We start from the raw sequence: 12,473 nt of genomic DNA on the forward strand, positions 1-12,473 counted from the left end.
GAGGATGAAAGGGGAGAGGAAGAACGAGCGAGAACTAACGAAACGGGAACGTTGTTGTGGCGAACGGTGAAGAGACGAGCGGTGTGCTTCCATCAGGATCAAATTGAAAAGTAATATCGATACCGAAGCGTGACATAATTGCTCGCTCGCATTGGCTCGCGTAGCCGCAACTACGTCCGGCAAGATAATTACAAACTTCGCCCCTCTACCTGGTCTCTTTCTGAATCTCTTTCTCTTCTCCATACCCTGTCGATTGGCTCCGTTTTGCAGCTCGATGTACACGCGCTCATCCACAGCTATCGGCTTTTAATAATCGCTCGTGAAACTCGTTAAGATTCCGCACGGTTAATCGACGTAATACGCGCATTTCTCTTCTAATTGGCGAAATCGAGGTCTCAATCGGGACCGGGCGAAACCGGCCCCTTCGTTTCACCGATCAGCAACCAACGGGACCCGAAAATTAAGCGGCAACGTGAACGCGGCAACGAATTGTACACCGACAACACGGAGCTAGCTTATCAACGCGTGTCTACGACGACGACGTCTAAGAAGACGAACATCTCGTTGGCCGAGTGGCTCGAGCCGCGATTTCGAGCCAAGAATTCCACCCAACGTGCCGCGATCGTTAACGAAGCGTGGACACGAGACGAAACGGTCGTTTTAAATAGAAGATTAATTCCTGGGAACCTTTTAGCGTGATTTCGGTGATTCTTTATAGCCGCCCGACCCATGTAGGTATTACAGTGACATACGGGCGTCGCTTAACTTAATAGTCGATGCGTTAACACTGGCTGGCGTTATAAAAGAAAAGATGGACAGGCCTACGTACGTGTCGCCCACGCGACGACACTGGGCGCCTAGCGTGCCTGCATTCACCTATACAACAACACGCTTGACTCGTGAAGAAAAAAGAAAAATATGAACCCCCTTCGACGAAGATAATCAGAGGTATCGCGCAGCGGATGTATTCCGCAGGAATTATTATACTAAACGAGGTGCCACGACCGGGTGCCAAGACACCGAGTATTATCCCATTAGAATAAATGCAAAGTAGAGTTCTACCTTCTCCCATCTCGATATACCTCTCATCTCTTTCCATCTCTTTTCCCGACCTCCTCGTCATCCCGACCGATTCTCTTCTTCCACGGTCTCTCGTCTCTCGTTTTCTCTCCGTTTCTCTCTATACACCGTTCTCGTCTCGTCAACGTACTCGTTACCTCTCTGTCTGTTTGGTACAGGCTCGCGTCTGGTCTGGTGCAAGGGTGGAAAATAGGAGGCAGCCGGAGCGGTAGGGCGCATTTACATGATATGAATATAATGGAGAGGGACGGGTCGCTGGCAAACCCGGACTACGAGAGCGCTACCTGTTGAACGAAGAGTTCAAACCCACGGTGACCTACCGGATATATTCGGCCGGTGTGGACCGGCGCCCAAGCCTTCGAGGTCATTTCTGCATCTTCCATCCACCTCTTTTCCAGTTCACCGACACTTGTTAACTCGAGATACCGCTCCTCGAAGCGCGAGAAAATTGATCTCTTGGTTTTCGTGCGATTATTCTCTCCGTCCGGAAAAAAAAAAAATTTCGTTTAATCGGAATAAATCGCATATCGAGTATCAGCCGCGTCGATACGTTTGCCTCCAAAATAGTGAAACAGCGACGGGAGCAATCTCCGTGAGAAGAAACAGTCCTTTCGGCGAGGAACAGAGAGTCGAGAGAATTACGCGAGAAAACTGAAGAGGAAATGTCACCTGTCCAATTAAGGACCACTCTCCTATCGACGATAAGATCTGGTGACGCGCGCACGAGACTAGACTCCGTTCTACGAAACACAGACAAACGTCGTCGCAGGCATAAATACGAGCACGTACGTATAGAAGAGAGCGTGTGTCATTCGACCAAGAGAACTCCGGATGTTTCCCTTCGTTTCGTCGATTCTCTTTCAACGCGTCCCTTCTCATCGAACAGTCACCGGTCTCTGTTGTATTATGCGTTCATCGAGCGCAGCGGAGTTAAACCGTGAGTACACATCGATGCATTTCAATATCAACCTCGTCCGATCGTTTCCTTTCGAGTTAATTCACATTCTTGCTCCCTCTCCCTCCTACCCCTACGCTCTTTCTCTGTCGATATTTCGACGAAAACACGCGACACAGTGTCGCGAAGGAGGTTATTCCTCGAAGCTCGACATTGCAATTTCCAGAGAGGCGGCAAGCGATCGTCTCGTAAAAATCGTTCCGAGGCAACCGGAGCACGTTTCGAGAGGCGAAACGTTGCTGAAATAAAGGACAGGGAAATAAAGAGAAGCCCCCGGCGGCCGAAGGAAGAGTCGAACATCGAGTCGAGAAACGGAGGGGAGAAGCGTGAAGGCAATATAAAGGGCCAATAAAATCACGACGGTTAACAATACGGGCGGACTTGGCCCACCGCCTTCTTCGTCTCGCGTCCTCTCTCTGTTTCACACCTTCCCTCACTCCGTGCTTTACCCCCCATGGACAAGGGAACGCGACCTGCACCCACCCTTGGTCAATTTTATCTGTCGCGTCAGCTTCGCTAGAATCTCTTCTAGAACCGCTCCGGTGAACTTGTGAAATTCCAAGTTCACTTCAGTGCCCGGGCAAACCCATCGGGAAATTGACGCGTGGAGATAACACGAGGAAGAAGAAGAAGCCTGGAAGAAAAAAAGCTCGTTGCCTGCCGTAATACAAGTGGCTATACTCGTTCCTTTCGATCCCCGAACGCGAGACGACGAAGCCGCGCCGAATATTCATGAAGTTCGAAAGTAACGGGACGACACTCGTATTCCGGCGACTTCGAGAGGCGGCTGTATTCGCAACGACCAAATACTTCGCCACAGACTACCGGTATACGTGGCGACCGATCATGGACGGGAACGAGGGAATATCGAGGGAAAAGGAAGGCGAATCTCGTTCGAAACGAGACAAGTTTCGCGTTCGGGGCTCAAAATAAATTCGCAAAGTCGTTTCGCTGGCGATTGTCTCCGGTACTGGCTGGTTCGAGAACGGCAGACGGAATGACCCTCGCGCGTTCACCGTTCAAACCAGTAGTCGTACGAAGAAACAGCAGATACGTCGTACGGCTGGCCGAAGCGCGATTAATTTCAATTCTCGTCGCACTCGGCCACTTCCTACGAGACGGTAAACACCGATTCCAACGAATCCCGGTACGAACAACGAAGGATAGCAAACAATGAAAGAAAGAGGAAGGACGCGAGGCGCCACTCTCTCGTGAGACGGAGTCCATCGGAATCGTTCTCGCAGCCGGGTCACGATCACGTTCGAGGACCACTGTATTGCCGACGCCACGATCCATTAACGATATACGATTGCCTGTTCGGCCGTTTAAAGTCCGATCGAGCGAGAATCGCGACGGCGTTTATCGTCACCGATCGCCGGCACTAGCTCGAGGAAAACGCATTCCAGAAAACTTTTATCGCGACAGGCGCTGGTCGTTCGCGATTATTTCTGCTCCCGGATCTGGAATATTCTTCGAAATCGCGAAGCCTTACCTTTCGTTAACGCGCGACGCACGCCGTGGGACATTCCAGAGCGTAATTTTTCTTTCCGCGAAGTACCGCGCGCCTTTTCCCGGGATCGTGTATTAATGACAGCGATTGAGAAAGCCTCGATTTCGCGATAGATCGTTATTAACCGCGCCGCTGGTAATTACCTTCAGCTAATAACTCGACATAGCGTTCGCGGACAACTGCGATCGTGCACCGTGTCGACGCGGTTAGTTTGCACTGCGTGCGCGCTCTCGATACCCGCGAACACGGATACAAAATACACGAAGACCGCCGTTCGACTTCGCAGCATCCAGCCAGAGGTAAGGTTTATTACGGACAGGTAGGTCGCGGCTAGGGTTAAAGGGAAAACACCCGTATCCCCGGGAAGAGGTTTATCCCGCCGCGTAAACCACATGCGATTTATGCTCGACCGAACGCTCTCACGCGAGCTCCCAGCTGCACGCTTTTCGTTCCAACATCGTTTGTCGAAGACGCGTGCCCCAGAGATCAAAGGTCCAGGCATCTCGAGAAAATCTGCAGCAACCCTCTGCGCAGCTCGCAACCGCTACCTTTGAGATCCTGTACCCTGTGAATCCGCGATTGTTCGCGAGAACGCAACTCCTTCTTCCTTTCAGACCTTCGCGTCACGCACACGAGAACAGAGAGAATCGAGCCCTTGGATGTTTAATTGGCTCCAGTTCGCTTTGTTTTCAGAACTGGATGGTCTGTTTCCGTGCCAACGTATTAAGAACGGCTTAAAAACTGCTACACTCTGGTTAGTGAGAAAAAACGAAACAAATAAAAAACAATACGCGTTAGGTTAGAAAACTACGATTTCGAAATACAAGAGGGTCGAATGCACGAATAGCTTACGGGAATATTCCGTATCACACGACGATACGTTTCGTCAAAGGTGAACGATACGTTCCGTTCGCCGACCAAACGAACGTCCAGCCGAAGGAGGCGTCGCGTAAACAAACGGTAGTCAGACAGCGGACAATTACAGATAGCCAGAAGGAACAATGACCAGAGAAGAATGAACGGCAGGGTCGTAAATCTTTAGCGGAAACAGGTGGACGCGCGTGATCGCGAGTAGTATAGTTGATTGAGTAACTGACCTTGCGAAGAAAGCTGCGGCTGCGCTGGCCTGCGCCGGCGTCCCTGGTACCCCGCTCACGTTGTACGAGTACTTGGTCTCCTGGTACACTTGATACGCGCTTTGCGGCTTCGAGTGCGACGATCGGTGATAATAGTGATCGGCGTACACGCTCTTCTCCGCTGGACGTTCACCGGCGACCTTGGACAGGCCGTAACTCTGCATCGCGGACGAGGAGGACGTTTTCGAGTGACACTTCTCGTGACCGTTCTTCTCCGGCCCGTGCAAATGCGATTTCTCGTGGGCAGAAACAACCGTCGGCTTATCGATAGTCCCGTACGATTTGAAATCGTAACCCTTCAACTCGCCGTAGTACTTAATGTTCTCGACCTTGAACCCGTGACCGACATCGTGACTCTTAGACTTGCCGGTCTCGTGCTTCCCGTAACCGAGTTCTTGCGCCGATTTCATTCTATCCCCGCACTTTCCGATGCCCTCGATACCGTGAAGAATCGCCTTCGTCGACGGTTTCTCGATCTTCAACATCGATCTATCGCACAAACGTCCTTGCACCGCCTCACTAGCCTTCAGCAAAGAATCCACGGCACCCTTGTACCGGTCGCACGTCGACGAATCGCACGGCACACCGGAACCACCGTGGCAAACATTACCAGAAACGGTACCACAACCACCACCGGTTCCCACACCGATTCCGCAAGACCGATTTTGATGATGGTGGAACGATTTGGACGAGTCCGCGTGACACCTCGACGACGATATCACTTCGCAGTCCTCGGTACCATCCTCGTACGTCTCCTCCTTGGTCGAGTTATTATTGTTATTGTTGTTCGGGCAACGCGTGTCGCACGACTTGTACGGGAGTCGCGACCGCGACGAAGGACCGCGTGTTGCTTCTCGCGCGGTTGGCGTGATACTGGCCAGATTAGAGGGCGTCTCGGCGCCATGAGTGCCGCCGGTTCCCCTGCTGGAGTTACCACCACCGCCGCTGCCGCCACCGCCAACGCCACCACCGGTACCGGTACCTATACTCCCTCCTCCTATTCCTCCTCCTCCTCCTCCTCCTCCTCCTCCTACTCCTCCACCTTGTCGTTTGCTCCTGTCCTCCTGTCCAATTGACAACATTACGCGTTACCGCTAATTGTTCTGAATTCGTGAAAACTTAATTCCCGCAGGAAACTGGGAATGTAGGAATCCAGGGAACAGGAAAATGATTCTTGGCAACATGAGAGGAACGCAATTATACATACGAGAGTCGGACTCACCTGTACGCGTTTGTAATCGTCCTGACGTCTAGCCACTTCCGAGTACTTCGGAGGCGGTTCGGACCTCGGCGGCGTCTCCTGATACTTGGGCGGTCTGTCGAATTGTCTGTACTTGGGTGGATCGATGTAAGGATTGTTCTGATGCCTGTAATAATTTGGCAGTTGACATTCCGTTAGGTCAGACTGCGATCTATTCAGCTGATAGTTCGGCGGCGCGCTCGTCTTCTGTTCCTGATGGCCCTGCTTCGCGTGCTTCGGAGGGATCGCTTTTTCCTGGACGGTGTGCGACTTGTCCCGTTTGTCGCTTCTGTCCTTGCAGCTCTCGAACTTGCCGTCTTTCGCCTTTTCTTGCGTCGCGGGCCCATCGATCTCGTAGAAGGTCAGTTCTTTTTTGCCCTGGCCCTTCTCCACCGCGGAACGATGAGCCTTCGAATGATGTTGAACGTTCTCCGCTCTGACGGGCGGATCGATCTGATAGAAAGTTAATTCTCGCGAATCTTGCGACTTGGATCGTGTCTCGTGGGTCGAATGATGCTGTCTCTCGGGCTGCGAGTGACTCCGCAAGTACCTCTGATCGATTTTCCCGACACCGTCCTGATGCCTCGACGATAATCTCGCGAACCTCTCGTTCAGCCCCAGTCTGACCGAGTTGCGACCGTACTCCAGATACTCGTCGCCGTACTTGAACACTTGCCGCGGCTTATATTTCTCCTCGAACTGCGAGTAGTTGTAAGTGTTGAAGCCCACCTGATTAAAATTTCTGCTGAGATTGGACGAATCGTAATCGGTCGACGTGACAGCTTCCATGTTTATCTGAAACGAAAGAGCCGAGAAATGAACGTTACTCTGACTCTGAATGAACGTAGGGTAAAAGAGGAGTCGCGACGCGGAAGGCCGAAAACGGCAGGAAGATCCAGAAGGGCTACGCTTCGAGTCGGGAGGAGAAAACGATTCAAGGGCGCTCGACGAAGCAAAGGAATAAGAAGAAGGACTCGGGGCAGGCCGGAGACCATAAATCGGGGAACGTCTTACTCCTAAATGCCCGCAGTATTTACCGTGAAACAAAAAACCACGGTGCGATAAATAAAATCTGACACCGAGGGGGCGTGTCTTCGCGTCTCTGTCTACCTCTGTTTCGCGGATAAAGCGTCGCTGCTTCTTCTTCCTCTTCTGCTTCTTTCTGCGGTTCTTTCGCTCGGCCCCGAGAAAAGCGGTCCGAGCGAACCCCTGGTCCGAAACGTCTGAAGAGGGTTGCAGGAAGCCGGTCTCCTTCGCTCGGCTCCGAATTCCACGTCGAAAATCGAGTCGCGCTCGAGGAACCGGTTCGCACCTCCGGACCCGAAGGCCAATCGATTGCGCGTGTATGTGTGCACGTTGCGAGAGAGCCGCTTTCACGATACAACCGTGATCACGCGGGTTTCTCTCGTCTTTTTCACTTTTTTTCTCTTCGCTGCTCGAGCCCTTATCCAGAGTACGCTGCGAGGCAGTGGCACCGGCAGATGCGAGATCGCGATTAGACGATTCGACGAACTCGCAGCAATCCGCTTTCGACGAGATTGCGCCCTGCCAGCTTCCCTTCTCCGCGGGGGACAATTGCGCTCGTCGCTCTAATATCGCGAATTAAAATTCGAATTAACGTCCGAATGACTCGAGACCAAGTCGAGAACAAGAGGGAAGAAAAGTGGAAAAGACATTATGGGAAATATGCCTAGCCGTCGATTATTCCTCCGGTAATCGGTGCTTTCGAGCTGCCTCGATGGCTAATCTTTTGACCTGAAATCAAATTTCGCTGATCGAGCTCGGTCGAGAGAGCAACGTTTGACAAGTAATCGTTGCCGGGTCACCGGGTATATCGGAGTTCATAACTTCTTCTAGAACATCGAGAGTGCCCCCTCAGGGGCCTCGGTTATATATTACCAGCTGTAATGAAGACTCCAACGGCAGCGAGCTACCGAGCCACAGCCTTGTTTATCACCTTACCTCAAATATACAATTAACATGTTGAAAAGGCGCCCGAAGCACACGAAATCGCAATCTTCCTTTGCTCCGCACCGACGAAAGAAAGGGTTGCGAAGCCTGCATTCAGTCTCGTTACCTCGTACACGGCTCGTTAAAGCGTGTCTGGATCTTTAGCCCACAATCCCTTCCCTCATCCTCGAACTATCTCTCGAAAGAGACTGTCGGAATTTACTGGTCGCGACCAACCGAATCACCGCAGATTTTCCAAGATTCGTTCACGGTCGTCGAGCTTATCGATCAAAGAGATCGATCGCTTTTCGAAACTTGCGTCAAACTGGCCTGAATACTAGGGGAGGGGGGAGGGGCGCGATCGACTTTTCCCGACTGAACACAGCTGCCATTATTAAATATAATTAAAGAGAAAGGTTGTCCAGAGCGGAGGGAGTCTAGAAGCCGCGTCATTCACCGGCCATTTTCTTCCAATTATATTCAAAGAGACCGGAATAATTCGCTCTCGACACCAGAAAATTAATCTTCGATCTTGATCGAAATACGCGCCAAGCGGAGTACGTCGACTCGACGGACGAGGTGAAAACGACGCGGCGGAGAAAGAACAGACCGGAAGTATCGGTTGCAAATAAGAATGACGCGGTCGATCGTTCGGCGCTGGATTCGATACTTCGGCCGACTCGCTACGTAGACAACGTGTCCCCGAATGCACGATACGCGCAATATTGATAGTCCGTCGCGGCAGAACTCTCATTTATCTTCATCCTTCAATTTCCCGTGTACACGTGCTCGATCGTCCGCGCCCGCTCACCTCGCCAGAAATAAAAGAAGGCTACCGTGTTTTCTAAAGTACACGCGCCGAGAGCGATAGTCCTCCGAACGTATTCCAAGCGTCGCCATCCGATCCGGCTACGCGACGGATATTGCATCGAATCGGCTAGAAAGTCTTTTCAGCCTTTCCAACTACCCGGAGGATAGATAGACCCGGCGCGCGTCTCGCCGATGTATCTTCTGCATTTCCCCTCGCCGATTATTTATCTCGTCTCCGTAGCAATCTTTCGAAAATTAATGGATCCGCCAAACTTCGCGAGTTTATACCGTCTTTAACGCTGCATCTTTAATAACCCAACAATGTAAGCTTCTTTGCGCGCGGATCACGGTTCGATATTATTAACGAGGGGGCCGATAATTACGTATCATCCTTCTTTGGCTATCAATCATGTTACGATTATAAAGCGATTCACGAGAGCAACGTTAAGATGAAACTCGAGCACCTTTCGTGGAATCTTCCAGCGTATAACGACATTGATACTGGTGAAACGCGAGGCGACTTTCTTCGTGCCTCGTAACTATCTACTGCGTGCATAAATATTAATAGAATTTTTGAAAGTTCCATTCCGGAAGACGATAATAACGTTGTTTGCGTTGGCAATAATAAGCTTCGTTACAGAACGACGGAGTTGGACGCGGGCCCGTGCCGTGTCTGCGAACGGGGCCCCGTAATTACGGTTACCGGTGAAATTATTCAGGCAGTCGCGCTATATACACGGGGTGTCCGCGGAGGAAACGACCACCTTCGCGCAGACGGTCGACCGATTAGTATTATTAGCGGCGCTAGGCGAAATCGGTAAGCGATTCCCTGCTGTTTCGCCCTTTTCCTTTTTTTTCCTCTTCGTCGAGTCGCGTCGGTACATTCCACGTGCTGCGCCGGAATTTATCTCTCGACATCGGAAACGCGGTGCCCATGGAGAAAAAACTCGGTTGATCACAGTGTTCAACGCCACGGTTGATAATCGTCCCCCCGACAAAAGAGAAATCGTGTCCCCGATCGTAATAACGAGTGAACCGTGAGCATAATTAATCTCAAGCAGAACGAGAGACGGTTTCCAAGAAATTCTCTTGGAGGACACGAAAAAGCGAGAGTCTTGCGACGCAAGAAAGGCTAACGAAGTCGATGCTTGAACGTTCTCGAGAATACCGACGAACCTTCTTACCGTGACCTCGCGAGGCTAATTAGTCGTTTAACCGACGATGGTTGTCGAAAATAGCGGTGGTTTCGAGTCGACGGACTGGCCTGCGTCGTTGGTTCCACCCTCGCAGCCGAGTCGAAACGCCGCAAACTGCAGCGAAAAGGAGCAACGGGACGTGGAGGGAGATGCCGGTGCTGAGGTACGAGCGGCATTTCTCTTGGCAATTTGCGAATTATTAATTTAACCGTCCCCCTTTAACGCTACGAAGCCCGCGGCTAATATTTTCCCCGGAACCACCAACAGTGGCAAGGGGGGATGGATGTAGGAGCTTGTCGGAGAAGGGAGACGGAATTTGCGGAGAGAGGGATGAAGCGAGAAAGACGGGACGGAAAGGAGGTTGAGAGAACTAGGAGAAGCGGTGGAAGGAGTTGGCACGATGTAGATGGTCGTATGGTCTCGCCATGGTACCCTTGGTTAACGTGCAAACGTGCCCGAAACAAAGTTCCACGTCCGAACACGAAATAAAGGCAGGTAACAAACTCGATTGTGGTTATCGAGCTCGCAAACCGCTGCCACCGCGCGATAAATATTACGAAGAAGAAAACCACTTGGCCGTTTCATTAGCTGCCAGTACGCGCAGCTCTGTTGTTCTTCTTCGAGTGGCAAAGGACACCAAGAAAACAAAAGACCACGTTTAAAATTATATTCCTGTAATACACGGTTCTACGTTCAGTAGGAAAATCAATGGAATCTGCGAAACCATTTCACGACGAAACGATTATATCCCCGATTGTTCGTAAACCTAATTTATCGTCCGCTTATTGTTTCGCGTAACTAATCGATTTCGCGAGCGGGCGACCACCGACCGAGAGATCGTCGAGCGCGATTCGTAGCTAACCGCCAGCTAAAAACAACAAAACGGCTCCACTCACACGGAATCATAACTGGATTTCCCCCTGGCGGATGGGTTAACGGGGCCGGTACATATCCGATTTTCACAGCGGACTGACCTGTCTCAATGCCATCATCCCCTCCCTCGCCGTGCACAGCGATCAAATTAGAGACGGCCGGTTGGTCGAACGAACGAGGATGTCTTCCTTCATTCTGTCGAGTGTTTTGTTTCGGAATAAAGTGGTTTGTTACGGTGAAGGGGTTAATATTCCGAGCTAAACTATACCGTCGAGGCCTATACAGACTGGGACGCGATCGCTGGCAACGCTGCATCCCAACCGTCGTTAAGTTGTCTCGGCAATTTGTTGAAGTCGCCAAGATCGCAGACTCTCTCTTTTTCTTCGATTCTTGCAATTATTACACGCGTGAAAGCGAGATCAGCAGCTACGGCAGGTGAATCCACGTTTCAAGCGAAAGTGACGTGGACGCGAACCTCGGCACCTCAGACGTCGATCGACTGAAATCGGCCGATTTCTAAGCGTGCAATTATCAGATCTGTACAGACAACCGACTGTCGACATACAACGTTGCCGGCGATAGTATGCCAGTGTGTACAGGCCTGTAGATCATCGCTGCGATTTTCCTATCAAGAGCGTTTCATTGTTCCCGCGATAATTTACGAGTTTTCGTAAGAGAAACAGATCGGCCTGAATTATTAATTCGTCGCGACTCGCCTGTTCGTAGCCGCGAATACTATCGCGCACAAACTTCCGCTCGATCCTCCACAAGGACGATTTTTTTATTCCGTGGGATAGGTGGAAATAGAAGAGGGTCGGCGGGAACGGAATAAGGGACGCGTCTCTTTTAATATCGGCGGCGCTAAGGGCTTTTGAAAGGCGTGCGTAGAACCGCTAGATTCCGCTGATCGACTAACTGACACGAGGGCGTTAAAGGAGCCGTCGCGTCACGGCCAAAGAGCCAGACAAAGGGAAAACTCAAGGATAACGGTCGAAGATAGAAAAGCGGAGCAGAGAGCAATCTCTTACGCTCGAGTTTGCCCTATGCATTGCAGGCAACATCCCCTCCCCTCTCCCTGATCACTTCGAATAATCATCGCGGGACACAGTCAGCTCTCTCGCATCGCTGCATCTACGAAAATGAGGAACGAAGCAGCCCAAGACCGGCTGAACCACCGCGAAAAACAACAGTATCTAGACTGCCGGATTGCACGTGGATCGTGCAATCGCCTTTGACGTTCACAGAGACGAGAAAACGGTATTCGTGTCAACTAAAAAACCTAGATTCGCCACGGAGTAAATATGAGATCTATCTGTTAATATATTTAGAGGCAGACGACGATGATTTATCGGATTCCATGGTTAATCTTATCATTCGACGATGGAGAATCACGCGAGTAACAGATCAGGGAGATGATCGCGCACGTTACACCCTTGTAAGAGAATTTCAGCGTCTATCGATTGTGTCGCTTTCAGCATTTTCTTCCTGGACTGCGAAAGAATACAACGCCCACCGACTCTGTGCGATATTTCTCCAGCAACTAATCCCTTTAATGCAGCTCCGTTTAGACCGAGGAAATCCGGTACACTCAGCGTTGATAAAGTTTTAAATTATTTCCGTTATTTTGCTAACTCTACCCTTGTACGTTTGTCTCGCGCACGTCTGGAGAAACGTGGTGCAGGACGTATCCGCGATGCATAAGATCTACGGATTAATTGAATAC

General features: G+C 51.0%; 1 protein-coding gene across 4 annotated transcripts in view; it reads right to left on the reverse strand.

Moving 5' to 3' along the window:
• Positions 1-12,473, reverse strand: part of LOC117231999 — a 257,984-nt gene that overhangs the window by 161,166 nt on the left and 84,345 nt on the right. For all 4 annotated transcript variants that reach the window (XR_004493050.1, XM_033491062.1, XM_033491064.1 and 1 more), the window contains exons 4-5: positions 5,904-6,716; positions 4,643-5,745 (exon numbers count right to left, since the gene is read on the reverse strand). Coding sequence is in view for 3 of the 4 variants with exons in the window: in XM_033491062.1 (XP_033346953.1) it covers positions 4,643-5,745; positions 5,904-6,716 (1,916 nt within the window). In the remaining variant the exon portion in view is untranslated. The remainder of the gene's footprint in view (positions 1-4,642; positions 5,746-5,903; positions 6,717-12,473) is intronic.

This window comes from Bombus vosnesenskii, unplaced genomic scaffold (assembly GCF_011952255.1).
Source record: "Bombus vosnesenskii isolate JDL3184/JDL3185 unplaced genomic scaffold, Bvos_JDL3184-5_v1.1 scf7180000013277, whole genome shotgun sequence".
In the NCBI taxonomy this organism is placed as follows: Eukaryota; Metazoa; Arthropoda; class Insecta; order Hymenoptera; family Apidae; genus Bombus; species Bombus vosnesenskii.